The sequence below is a fragment of the Strongylocentrotus purpuratus genome, unplaced genomic scaffold (genome assembly GCF_000002235.5).
Source record: "Strongylocentrotus purpuratus isolate Spur 01 unplaced genomic scaffold, Spur_5.0 spur5_scaffold_17, whole genome shotgun sequence".
Lineage (NCBI taxonomy): Eukaryota > Metazoa > Echinodermata > Echinoidea > Camarodonta > Strongylocentrotidae > Strongylocentrotus > Strongylocentrotus purpuratus.
Window position 1 is genome coordinate 4,659,678 of NW_022145602.1, and position 13,709 is coordinate 4,673,386.

The window sequence follows — 13,709 nt, forward strand, 5'->3', positions numbered from 1 at the left end:
TTAATTGAGAACTTAAAAACATGTATATCTCTGTATTAGACATTCTTTGTTTTATTTTGAGTTTCTCACTTATTGAAATTCCTTTAGCTATACCCCCATAGCAATATCGTAGTCTGCTGTGGAGAATGTACGTTATAATGTACGTCCCAGCTGGCATGGATGAGAGGCAGTGTAAGCCCCGCATCCTCCCGCTTGGTCCTCCGTGCACAGATCTCAGACACTTTAAGAATTTTAAGGTACCAATGTCGGTGTTAAACAGTTTCAAACATTTTCTCAGAGTGAATTGATGGAAAGGAAGACCAATAAAAAATATCAAGATAAAAGTATTTTAACGAAAATATTTTGGCAGTGGAATTTTGCCTTCCAGCCTCTAGATATAAAAAATAACAAAAACTCCAAAAGAAAGCTCTGCACGTGGTGAATAAAATCCGAAACAACGGATAACATTCTTTCTTTTTCCATGAAGAAATTTACACTCAGGAGTGAATGCATATGTAGGCATATTCTAGAGCATATAAATACAGTATATACTTTGTACACTAACGATAAATATTTGACGTTGTTGTTTTAAGACTCGCAATAAATTAGTAGTGCTTGTATTCACGTCACTACATATTGAACCACGAACAGCCAAGTACAACAATCCAACGACATTAGTTGATTATGTATTTATTTCTCTACAGGTTTGGAATAAGAGTTTGGCCAACCCAGTTCGAGTTGGACACAATATGGCGACTACTGCTTTGTTGGGCAAGCACACAACCAAGTTGGCCAAACTCTGTGTATAGATGGCTCTGCTACCGATTATTGCACAGCGCCATCTCATTTTCAACTTGACAACAGAGCGTACCCCCATACCTTATTCCCACTTCACAGACGGAGGACTAGATGCGAGAACCAACAGGACATCTTGGAAAGCAGCGAGTCATGGGAGCAAACTGCTAACGGGGACTTTGAGGGCGTGCTCCTGATACGGTATGGCTTTAACTGAAAACATGTACACATACAGTGGAATCCGTGTACATTAATTAACCGCTGTAAAGTTTCCCTTGAAATATGTTCAGTCGAATCCTATACGTGGCCATAATTTCTCAGGATTTGAATCGGCGTTGCCGTTTTAAGACAAGTAATGACCGGGATCTACTGTTGTCAGTTAAAACATTTGCTTCAAAAGATCCTACAGTCCAACGATTTTATATGGCCGTAGATCCCCTTTGCAACTTCTGGACTAGCCCCTTGGCAGTAGTATGTAGGTACTCCTCGTCACCTAACCGACCATTGTCACAAAAATCCCTGTATGCCATAGACGGTAACATGTTACAGCACATCGTCATGACCGAGGTATTTAAAGAGTTAAGAATAGTTCCTGATCAACCGTCGATTGACAAAGTTAAACCGACATCGACTACGCTCTGGAATCTCCTGTCGAGTCGTCATCCGAATCACCGGTGACAGCGTACCCGTTGCCTACGACTGGTTGTGAGTGACCCATCGGTAAACCTGGCAGGTAGCCCTCATGGTCATCGAATTTCCTTTTTTGGCATCGTTTTCGAACCTTACGAATCATCCAGATGACGGCCACGACTATAACCACTGCAATAGACTGTGACAAGAAGTGAAAAGATTAATAATATGTCGGTAATCTTGTAAAAGATTCGTCTAATACATTCATCTGTGCTTTTTGCTGAAAGTGGACTCCTGTGAAATTCAATTATCAGGGTGTTTGGAAAAAAATGAATTAAATATTGATATAATCAATAAATTTATAAATGTATGAATGAATGAATGAATAAATAAATTAATCAATATTTTTTTTTAAAATTATTTAATTAGTTAATATATAAGTAAAAGAATAATTATCTAAATAAATAAATGAATTTTTAAAAAAATGAAGAAATAAATAAAGAAATAAATGAATAAATGAATAAATGAATAAATGAATAAATGAATAAATGAATAAATGAATAAATGAATAAATGAATAAATGAATAAATCAGTCAATCAATCATTTGACTATGCGTATAAGAGAGAGAGTATGCCCGGGCTAAAACACCTCGGACAATACGTCGTACTAAAAATCAAGAATGTCGACTTTCTGCCGACAACTAACCCCCCTTACCGGATCGACCCTTCCCCTTATTAGAGGTCAAACGTAGTTAATAAGAGGAAGGAGGAGGTGGAGGATGAAAGTAGAAGAAGAAGGAGAAAATGAAAAGGAGGAGAAGAGTAGTAGAAGAAGAAGAAGAATAACTAAGTATTACTTACGGCACCAAAGGCAGTAAGGATTATATCTCGTCTGCTGTAGCACTCTCCCGGATGCTCAGTTTTTTCAATTATTTCTGAATAAAATAAAACAAGACGAATAAAACAGATATTCATTTCAAATACAAAGAAAATCAATTTAATCATTTTGTATCACGTTTCATATTATCATTGTAAGAAGTGATGATATTTGAGTGTTAAGAGCCAATATATATTACAAGCCTCTCAAAACAAACAGTCGATTTGTTTATAGATACATAAACAATATGGAAAACAAAGCTAACTATAAAGAAAACACCCTCTTATCAATGAATTGCAAAACGTTTGTTTCGCTCATATAATAATAAATCATGTGTACCTTACAAGTTAAAAATATTGCATGAAAACTTGCGCAACGGAGCAAAATTCAAACTTTTTGATATATTAAATAAAGTAAAGCCCCTTACGTTACGTCATGAGGAATGAGCATTTTGTATACTTTTTCATTTTATTAAATGATTAGTAATCCCACGGAACAGGAAGTAATTAAATAAATATAAAATATGAATGCAAAGTAAGCCCAACTTTCTCCGTCAGATATCTAAAAAGGAATGATGTACTTACGAGCCTCGTTACTGCCCATTATGTCAGTATACTTGATACCGGGTGATGGTTCCACGACCTTGGTAGTAAGAGGTGCCGTTTCTTTCTCTTCTGTAAAAAAAACAAAACAGAGAGATAAAGATAAACATAAACCTGATTTTGATGAAAAGAGAAATTCAGCCAATACATTCAAGTGATCTTTTGCTTCTGTTTCGCATAATGATGAACGATTTGTTTCCAGAAGCTTTAGACTTGTATTAAAATGTGATATTTGAATGATTATGTACTTTAATCGGGGATCCTGCGCATGTAAAAATGACGCCTGGCTGGAATGCTCCCCAGGGAGCGGAGAATGTGCATACATTGTGTGCGGGTAAGCCTGAATCCAATTACCGGGGTAATAATGTACTTATCTGTAAAGCGCTTTGTGAGGGCCTCCGGTCCTGAAAAGCGCTATATAAGAACGAGCTATTATTATTATTATTATCCTATTTTAGGACCATTTTCACATCGTAAACTACTTCCTTGTATGTTTAATAAACTACATTGGATTGAATAGAGTTGAATTAAGTTCTGCGTTTGTTTCTCGCGAACTTTGCGACTTTAAAACTGACAGATTCTAACATGTTTTTGTCAAAAAGAAGAATGATATTGCTTGTATTGTGGAATATTCTTTCTCAAACTATAGATAAAACGTAGGTTAAAGCACAGAAAGAACGATGATCGCTTCAATATATTAAAGCATGTCTGCACTTGTTAGGTCAGGAGGGATTAGACGTCCCTGCATGGTCACTGACAGGTGGTTATTTCATCAAATCAGCTCTCAAATAACTAATATTGTTGGCTATATAGAGGGCGCAAGTAGCTACAAGTAGTGCAGTCCCGCTGGACCTTATTTTCCCCTTTTTTCTAATTAAGTGGGCTTTATGAATCGAATGACACTCCCCTTTACACACACAGACACGCAGACATCATTCTCCAATAACATAGGTTAACTTTATTAATGAATTCTCATGAATTCATTGGCATCAATAAAGCAAACGGAAGGACAGACTCACACATTAATTTGCAGAAAATAAGGGTTAACAGGTTTTTCTGTTTCCTGCTGTAATCAATACAGAGACAGAGACCCATAATATTGGCTCCTCCCTCGGGGTCATTCCGTGCTCGTTAATGATTTCATGTGAGGAAGAGATCATTATCTCCATGAGAAATGTGTCACGTGTTTTCGTATTGTCAATAAAACATGAGTTAGGAAAATGTCACTCACAATCATTTTACATCAACATTTCATGAAAAACGTAAACATAATGAATTTGATTAATGAATAGAATAAAGAAGAGCTTGTGTGCAAGTGGGTTGGGTCAAGTCGGGAGAGGGTAGTGGGCGGGGGGGGGGCAATAGTGGTATTACTTGATGGAGAAAATGCGAAGGATCACTTTCTTTGGTAGTGTTTAACCACTGGTGTTTGTGTCTGCTGTTCTTCTTATACACCCCTCTTACCCTTCCCTAACCTTCTCATTTTCTCCCTCTCCCTCTTTTCTCCCCCCACCTCTCTCTCTCTCTCTCTCTCTTTCTCTCTCTCAACAAGCCGGCAACAGAAGAAACAAAAAGTCACATGAAATTGAATATATACCTCTCGACTCTCATGATGGTATCAGTTACACAGACTTTTTTTTTTTTTTCCTTGGGGGGGGGGGGGGGTATCTTCTTCGTTTTTTTCTTATTTTACATGATAGAAATATGGGGATTCCTGATTCAGTCGAGGGGAAAACACGTCACTCTGAAATACAATCCCATCTGTAATCCGATATTTAACAAGTTGGCAAAAAAAAACTTTCACTTTCGCACTGGGAACATGTTGATGCGATCCCTTGGATAGTTCAGCGGCGTAATAGGTCCATGGGTATACCGTGTGGCTAAATATTTAGGGTCACTTTGTCACAGGGGAGGGGTGGGGGGATGGGCACTGACTTAGAGAACAAGTATGACACATATGGGGTCTTTAAAATAAAAAATAAAAAACCATCATATCATTTTCACGTTTCAAGGCCTTTTCTTTTGTCCCATCATGGAACTCAATGTTTTCAAAATTGTTTTGCTCTTATTTCTTTGTTTCCATGGCTCTGCTACGCAGTAAAATATGACTTTCATTGATGAAAGGGAAATTTTTTAGAAATTCGATATTTCTGTATTACACCATTATCAATCTCTGCATTCACTATTTCGTTTGCCATAACAAAATTTATAAAATAACACCTTCAAAGCATTTTCATGTTTCAAGGCCCTTTCTTTTGGCCATCATTAACCGCATTGTTTTCCAAATGGTTTGCTTTTATTTTATTGTTTCCATGGCTCTGCTCCCCATGCAGTACATTATTATTTTCATTGATGAATCATTGCATTCTCAAATCTTTACGCTCTCAAATCTCCGGATTTCTTGTTCGTCCTAAGCTTCCTAATACCAAGTGCGGGAAAGCACCTTTGTTCTTTTGGGAAATTTGGGAAATGCTGAAACGATTTCGAATGGTGTTGCAATAAATTCTATGGATATACAGCGTTCAATTGGCAGCGTAGTAGATGTCTGCATTCACTATTTCGTTTACAATTTAAAACAAAAACCTTCATATCATTTTCATGATTCTAGGCTCTTTCTTTTGCCCTTTCATTGAACGCATTGTTTAAAAAATAGTTTCGATCTTATTTCATTGTGTCCATGTCTCTGCTTGCATTGATGAATCATTACATTTTCAAATCTTGACCCACTCTCAAAGCTCCGGATTTCTTATTCTTCCTAATAGCTCCATTCTAAGTGGGGGAATAAACATTTACTCATGCAGGGTTTTCGCCGAGGAATGATCTCCCTCGAGAGAATCGTAATAGCAGTGTTTAAATTTAATCTTAAAATGTAATCGTCTAATTCGGCATATAATTAATTATGTCATTTTTGTATGTTCTATCTTAATTCTGTTCTTTGGTTTTTAATGCTGACGCTTTTAAGTGATCTCTTTTTGTGGTTTTTATTACACAAGTGCGCCTTGAGCATTTACTTTCAAGTGAATTCGGCTTACAAATCTCATATATCAGTATTATTATAGAAATAATTATTATGTTAATATCATTATCATTATTATCATTATAATTGTTATTATCATAAATGGCCAATGTAGCAAATGCAACACTTATTGAGATGCAAGATTAGGAAATGCTGAAACGATTTCAATTGGTGTTGCAATAAATCCTATGGATAGGGCGAGCGTTCTATTGCTGCATGTATTACACCATTACCATTATTGTATGCGATGTCAGCTTTGCATGGTTCACTATTTCGTGTGTCATTTAGATGTTTACGAAACGAATGATTGCTGGCACAAATAATTATCTCATGGCTCAATAAGTCAATTCATAAATAGGGGGGGGGGGGTGCCTAAATTCGTTAAATTTCATGTGAATTACACATTTTCCCAAAATACCACATGACTGAAAGGGAGAAGGAAACACAAATGAAAAACCACACAATAAAGTGCGATACTTAAATGGAAATCCAACCTTGATAACAAACTATTCTAGAAGGAAGTAGAAAAATCAGAAAAGCAGACTGGTGAAAATTTGAATGAAATTAAGAAAAAGTAATCAATTTTTTCATACTTGAAAGTCACAATCACTATAAGTATGGGCACTTCAAATTGGCTGAATCGTAAATGTCACCGTGAATTAATGGCTGACAACTTTCCCATTTGTTTCCATCGACAAAATGACTAAAATCGTATTTTAAAAAAAATGTATAACTCAGGTTTTTTGTCTTTCTTTCTCTTTAGAAGACCTACAAAAATTTGCTATCCATTATAGGCTTTTGTTTTGAGTAGTGCCCCGAGAGAGAGGCACTTTGGAGGAAAAAAAAAGAAAGTAAGTATACGTTTGTACACTACGGGTGAGTTGTCCGTTTCTACGTAACAATCCACGGGCCAAATTACCATAATAGGAGATTCTCACAGTATTTAGTGATCTCACATCTCAAACTTTCACCCTCCTGCCAACTTTACCCCCCCCCCCCCGCTTCACATAAATGAACTCATTTCAAGGAATTGAATACCTTTAACAATTATAATAGTGCGTCACAAGCGGAAATAGATTTGATTACAAATATTATTATACAATTATTATTGTAATTGTTTGTGGTCTGTAATACCAAATGTTTGTATCATCCATGTTATGCCGCGCCAAGCATGGAAAAAGGTGTACCTCCAGATTGAATAATAAAAGTATACCCCCCCCCCTATCCCCCGCTTCACTATCACTGTAATCCTCCTAAATTGAATCTCCAAAAACGAATGAAATTAATGCAGAGTGAAATAAGGCTTTTCTTTCGAAAAATAAACGTGGGATTATTTTGTACATTCTGTTCCGTAAACATGATTGTTCCACATCAGTTTATAGGACACTGGTAATGCAATTTATAAGATGCAAGATTCCTACGTGGTTTGACGGTAAATCTATTTCACAGATTTCCACTTTCACGCTGTTTTTGAGAAATTCGATCGACTGCAAAAGGGAAGAAAGTTGAAAAGCCGAACTAGGTTGCTTCAACTCTTGTACATTCGAAAAAACATCTGTCATTATTAAATCTGTCAAGTTTGTGTTAATCTAATGCAACAAATGTCAATGTTGTCGTCTTGCTTAAAGTGACAAAGTGCTGTCATGATAATAATATTTACAGAGGAATCGTCGGAGTTGGGTTGTGGAGGGGTTGGGGTCCGACACCTTTGGGATGTCTTCCTAGCCATGTTTCCAAAGTGGTTAAGATAATGACGTTTTATTTTTCATTTCTTTTTTGTTATTGTTGTTATTGTATAATTATGTCGTGATTGTGTCTTCTTTATGACTCTTTTTCTTAATTTTAAATCCCTCTGTTAAAATATTAAAGAAATCCACGTCGACAAAGACCCTTCTCTTTTATTGGAGGGAGGACTTGTAGGAATTGTAGGAATCTCAGGACTTGGTGGGAAGTTGTTCCACAACCCCTCCCCAGGCCCCCTATTATAAAGGGCAAGCATACATTAGCGGGTTTAGGGGGAGGGTCGCACAGCCGGCCCGTTCCCCCTCTCTTAAAAACCCAGCTCCCAATTATTTAGCGCAATTCCAAGATCCCCCCCCCCCCCATTGTATACCCCTCTTTTTTTACAAAACCCTAGTTCCGCCTCTGTTGTGACACCCTAGGTATCATAGCAATGATCTCATCTGTTTTAAATGATGATCAAAATCATAATATTATGTAGTGTTTCGAGCAATTCAGCGGGTGCACCTGTCTTCACTTAAAAAACCCAGCACGGCCATAACAATGGCTGCCATAGGTTTATTGTTACGTATTCTCTACGTCAAGCATGCGCGCGAACTTTCACGGCCGAACATTTATTCACTGAGAAGTTCACTAGATGTCAAAATAACAAATTATATTGCTCTTATCTTTTTAGTACATCTCTTACAATCCTTAGTTCAGATTAAAGTCAATAAGACCATATAAATAGAAATGGCTTTTGATCCATTGAGTTGCCATAACAAACAAAATATTGGTCACATCTTTTTCATTGTATTGCTAGTTTAGAAGAAAACCACCATCGCTGGGCAAGGACGGTTCTGCGTAATGCGTTACAAATATGACAAATAGTCCTTTTCTGAAATACATGGGTCATTAAAGATTCAGGTAATTTCACACAATCTGTTATAATTACCTTGGTATTTGATTAACTAAAAATACGATGCCATTAAAGCTAGAAGAATGATTTCAAACAGTCCGTTATAATTACTTTGGTACTTGAACTTCTGAAAACAACATTTCAAACGACACATTTCAATCCATTTGTCACAAAAGTAATTGCAGCTACATTTAATCTCTTTGTTTCGAACAATCTACCAAAATTCCCTTTTCTTCTGTAGCGGTAAAATTTAATTCCAAGAAGTTACATTACAAAAACAAATATAAGCTGGTATCTTATTATCCATGTTTTAGGTAAGATAATTTTTCCACCGATTTGAAATACTACAATGATGCAATTAATTTCTTATTTTGATATGAAATTATAAGCCAACATTTAACGAGATAAATAATCACCACAACTAACATCAAGAAAAACGAAGTGTTTACCCTCGTGTAATATTTTCTGAAGTTTCACTATCCAAATCTTTACAAAACAAACACTGAATAGTATAATGATGTTATTATATGGGGTCGCATTGAGAGTGCAAATTGTTCAATCGTTTATTTCCTCTTCAGTTTGAAACATGACCCCTCTGACTTAATACACACTATATTCAATAACACCTAAGCATGGACTTCGAACAGCAAAGTGTGTATTTGGCGAAGATGAGTAAATATCAAGTTATCTAAATTAGTAAATTATATCAAGTTATTTACAAACCACAACCCCTCTCGTTTTGATTGTTTGTCTATTTCTATTTTTGTATATGTTTTGCTCGTATTCAGTTCTATATTGAGTTCTATATTCTATAATATTATTCTTTATTATTTTACTCTATCCTGTCCTGTTCTTTTCTTTTCTGTTCTTTTCTTTTCTGTTCTTTTCTTTTCTGTTCTGTTCTATTCTATTCTATTCTTTTCTTTTCTCTCCTCTTTTCTTTTCTTTTCTTCTCTTCTCTTCTCTTTTATTATTCTGTTATATGAATTCGTAATAGTATGTAATTTATCGACTTAACCTATGTCAGGGCGTCGCGAGATTCACAAAGAAACAAACTCGGGTCGGCTGTCCAATCTGGGTCATCATAATCATAGATTCTATTCACACATCGCTTTATACTAATCCAATTAATATTACTATGGTGACCTCATGCTCGGCTTGTAAGTCCATTTCATTTGGAAAATGATAAAAGGAATATTATCTTACTAACATAGGGGCATTATCTTTATAATGATGAAATAAACACAGAACGTCTGCTGAGTAATAAAAGTGCGATGTCGCAATTAAACACAAAGTCCCCTTCTGAATTTTAGCAGATTATGATGATCTCAAAAAATACTTCCGATGTATTTTACATATCTATTAAAGGACAAAATTTTGTGGCAATGTTCTCATGTCACTCTATAGAATAATAACCCATTGTGTTTGCGCTATGAGCTCATCTGGCTGCCAGCCAAGGCCCCGTCAAAGGATGGGGGGGGGGGGGTACCCCTTTCAATTCCCTGTGGATTTCATGGGCAAATCGGCTCCAAATTAATCATCTCTGAACAAAACGGAAGCGCTTTTAGACAGAAAATAATAATCTTTTGCCCAAATGTCTTTTTTATATGCGCACATTCATCATCATTATTGGATTTTTCATCTACCCCTAATGAATATATTTTCCGAATACACGCAAGCTGACAAAATCAATTGTCCTTGTATTTGGAACGGAGAGATTTACCACGGAAGGGGGATGATAGAGATGAAACTGATACTTGGCTTCACCAATTAGGGATGAATAAAAGAGGAATTGAAGCCGAATAATTGATATTTCATGGTTCTCACGGTAGCTTTCAGTGGCGTAGCCAGCACGAAATGGGCAAGGGGGTACGCCCCCACTTCATGTGAAGCGCATGAAACACGTAATTTTCATTTACAAGTGAGCGAAACATACATTGAAATGGACAACATTTTTATGGTCCATACCACAAAGGACCGCCAGAAGATATACCCCCTTCCACCCATCCCATCCCACCCATCCCCTCTTACAGCCCCTACCAGTCTTCTAAAAAGAATCACCCCATTCTGTTTATGTTAGAAACTGCACATGATTGTCATGACTACACACCATTCAACTTTCATGTTATGTGAATCAACACCATCAAAAGTTGATGCCAAAAGTATTTTGTGATTGATTTTTTTCTTCATCATTCCTTTGAATTTCATAGCAACACATTCAGAAGTAAACTTTATATGACTGTATTGTGTTTGCGCTTGGATTGATTTTGATTATATTATCAAATATCAAATGATCTGTTATGAAGGATTATCAATATCGAGCGTTCTATAGAATGGCAATAATGTGTAATGAGGTGTAAGAGGTCGGGACGAGGTTCCTATGTATAAAATCACATACCGGTGCATGGAATAACATTGTTCATTATGCTCATCTAAAACATGTAACAGAATTTTGTGAAACCTTCTGAGATTGAATGAATAAATACAACAAATGTTGAAAGAAAGAAGAAAACCATTGAGCGTTCTAGCTCCATAATGACTGAACATTTTAATTAATTCCTAACATGTCTAAGAAACACTAATTTATCTATTTACATTTATTTCCAGGAACGCAGCAAATATTCATATATTACTTGTCATATTTCAATTATGAGTGCATGTGAAGAGTAATTTGTGTAAAGGCCATCTTTACTAGTTTGGCTAGCAGGGATTAGACCACCCAGAGAGGTCACTGACAGGTGGCTATCTCATCAACTCAGCTCTAAATTTACATAAGAAAAAGAGGATCATGGGGGACCAATGGTCACCGATTAGGCATTGTTTTTTCTATTTAGAGGGAGCAAGTAGATCCAAGTAGTACAGTGGGGCTTTAAGGAGATATATTTTAAAGCCCCACTGTCCTACTTGTAGCTAATCGCTCCCTCTATATAGAAAAAAATCCTCAATCGGTGCCTGTTGGTCCCCCATGATCCTCTTTTTCTTATGTTAGTTGAGATCTGAGTTAATGAGATAGCCACCTGTCAGTGACCTCGCTGTGTGGTCTAATCCCTTCTGGCACAGTAGTATTGACGGTCTTTAAAGTATATTCTTCCACTCAAACATGTATTACATTATAAAACTATTTTTCACCTTTCCCAGAACTCAAACCTTTCTTTCCCGTCCCTACTGACATCAGGCTGGTATACACAATCACTGTACCGCATTGCTCACATTGATGGGAAACCCCATTTCATGTTCAAGGAGAGAGGAGATGTTTACGATACACTAAACTCATTTCCTCGGCCCGTGAGACATTGAGGTTACAGAGGGGCAGTGGCGTTTCCAGAACGAAATGGGCCAGGGGTACGCCCCCACCTCATGTGAAGCCCATGAAACAAGTCATTTTTTTCTTTTACAAGTGAGCGAAACAAACATCTATAATATAGAACGACATTGGACAAAAACATACATTGGAATGAGCCAATATTGTAATGGTCTATACCACACAGGACCGCCAGTAGATATACACCTCTCCCCTCCCATCCATCTCCTGTTACAGCCCCTATAACAGTCTTCTAAAAAGGATCCCACCATTCTGTTTATGTTAGAAACTGTACATGTATGTCATGACTACGCCATTTAGCCTCCATGTGAGTCAGCACTATCAAAAGTTGATGCCAAATGTATTTTTGTATTGATTTTTGTCCTTCTTCATTCCTTTGAATTTCATGGCAACACATTCAGAAGTAAACTTTGCACGACGGTATTGTGTTTGCGCTTGAATTGATTTTGATTATTGTATCAAATGATCTGTTATGAAGGATTGCCCACATTGAGCGTTCTATAGAATGGCAATACGGTGTAATGAACTGTACAGAGGTTGGGACGAGGTTCCAATGTATAAAATCACATACCATAGCATGGAATTACATTGTTCGTTATGCACAGAATTTTGTTAAACATTTTGAGATTGAATGAATAAATACAACGAATGTGGAAGAAAAAAAGAAAGAAAAAAAGCAATGATCGTTCTGGCTCCATAATTGAACATTTTAATTAACATGTCTTAGAAACGAGAAATAGAAACCGCTGCCGGATTTGTGAATATGGATTATTTTTCACGATGACACTTCTTTTGCGCAAATCAAAATATTTCTATGTTACGCCAATTCAGGGGCACGTGTTTTCCGCGCTATCGGTTGCTGAGCCACTGTATACAGTCATGTTAACATTTACACAATGAGCTATGCATACTAATGTTATATGATATGAAGCATGTCATTTGACTCCCTACAGTCACGTATTGGGACCCGTTTCACAAAGCCTTTTTTTCAATGACAAATGACAAAAATCAGTGACAAATCTGATGATAACCAATCAGAAGCAAGGATTTCACTAGCTTATAACAACAACTGTCATTTGTCACTGATGACAAGTTTTGTGAAATGGGGCCATGTTCATGACACTAAATTGAGAAAGAACCTGTCTTCAAGGATTTGGAAAAGGTGGGTTATGTAGTTCATAATATTTATGGTCATTCAGGTTTTAAGGATAATTAAGTTTTAGGTTTTTGTGTATAATAATTTTTTTGGAAACATCAATATGAAAAGAAATCAGCCGAATCTTGGTGAGAATCCCATGCAGTGCACACAGAAATGAGTACATGGGATAAATATATATGGAACTACACAAAAATGCGACATGAAATTACGGCCCAAACACTTATCTATTTATCTAGTGTAATTATCAGGAACGCAGCAAGTTCCGATATTCCTTGTCATATTTCAATTATGAGGGCATGTGAAGAGTAATTCTTTTCAGGAGATATGTTTTAAAGCCCATCTGTACTAGTTTGGCCAGGTGGTATTAGGGCGCGTTCATGCTTGATTTTGAAGGCAGAATGAGCGATTTGTAACGCTCATCGTAAACGCTCATCGTAATCGCAGTTCCACGGTGCACTGTTCATGCTCACTTCTCCAGGCAATTCTCCTTGGGTGGCCTTCAGCTGGATTCGCAAACCTGTGCGCGCATGCTACGTAGACCCACTAGAGGTCAGTGCGTTGACCCCATTTAAACGCGTTTACAAATTGTAAACGCATCTTTTTGTGAGTTTACGATCGGCGATCGTGATCGCCGTTTTTCGGTGATTCTACAAAAGTGAGCATGAATATCGTGTTCTAAACTAAACGCGTA

At 36.8% G+C, this 13,709-nt stretch overlaps 1 protein-coding gene across 1 annotated transcript in view; it reads right to left on the minus strand.

Annotated features, from left to right (window-relative positions):
• Nucleotides 1-1,284: 1,284 nt before the first annotated feature.
• The window catches only part of LOC115925162, a 32,918-nt gene continuing 20,493 nt past the window's right edge, over nt 1,285-13,709 (minus strand). Inside the window, exons 4-6 of the mRNA XM_030988506.1 lie at nt 2,866-2,955; nt 2,266-2,339; nt 1,285-1,603 (exon numbers count right to left, since the gene is read on the minus strand). Of these exons, the coding sequence (XP_030844366.1) occupies nt 1,406-1,603; nt 2,266-2,339; nt 2,866-2,955 (362 nt within the window). The 3' untranslated portion in view covers nt 1,285-1,405. The remainder of the gene's footprint in view (nt 1,604-2,265; nt 2,340-2,865; nt 2,956-13,709) is intronic.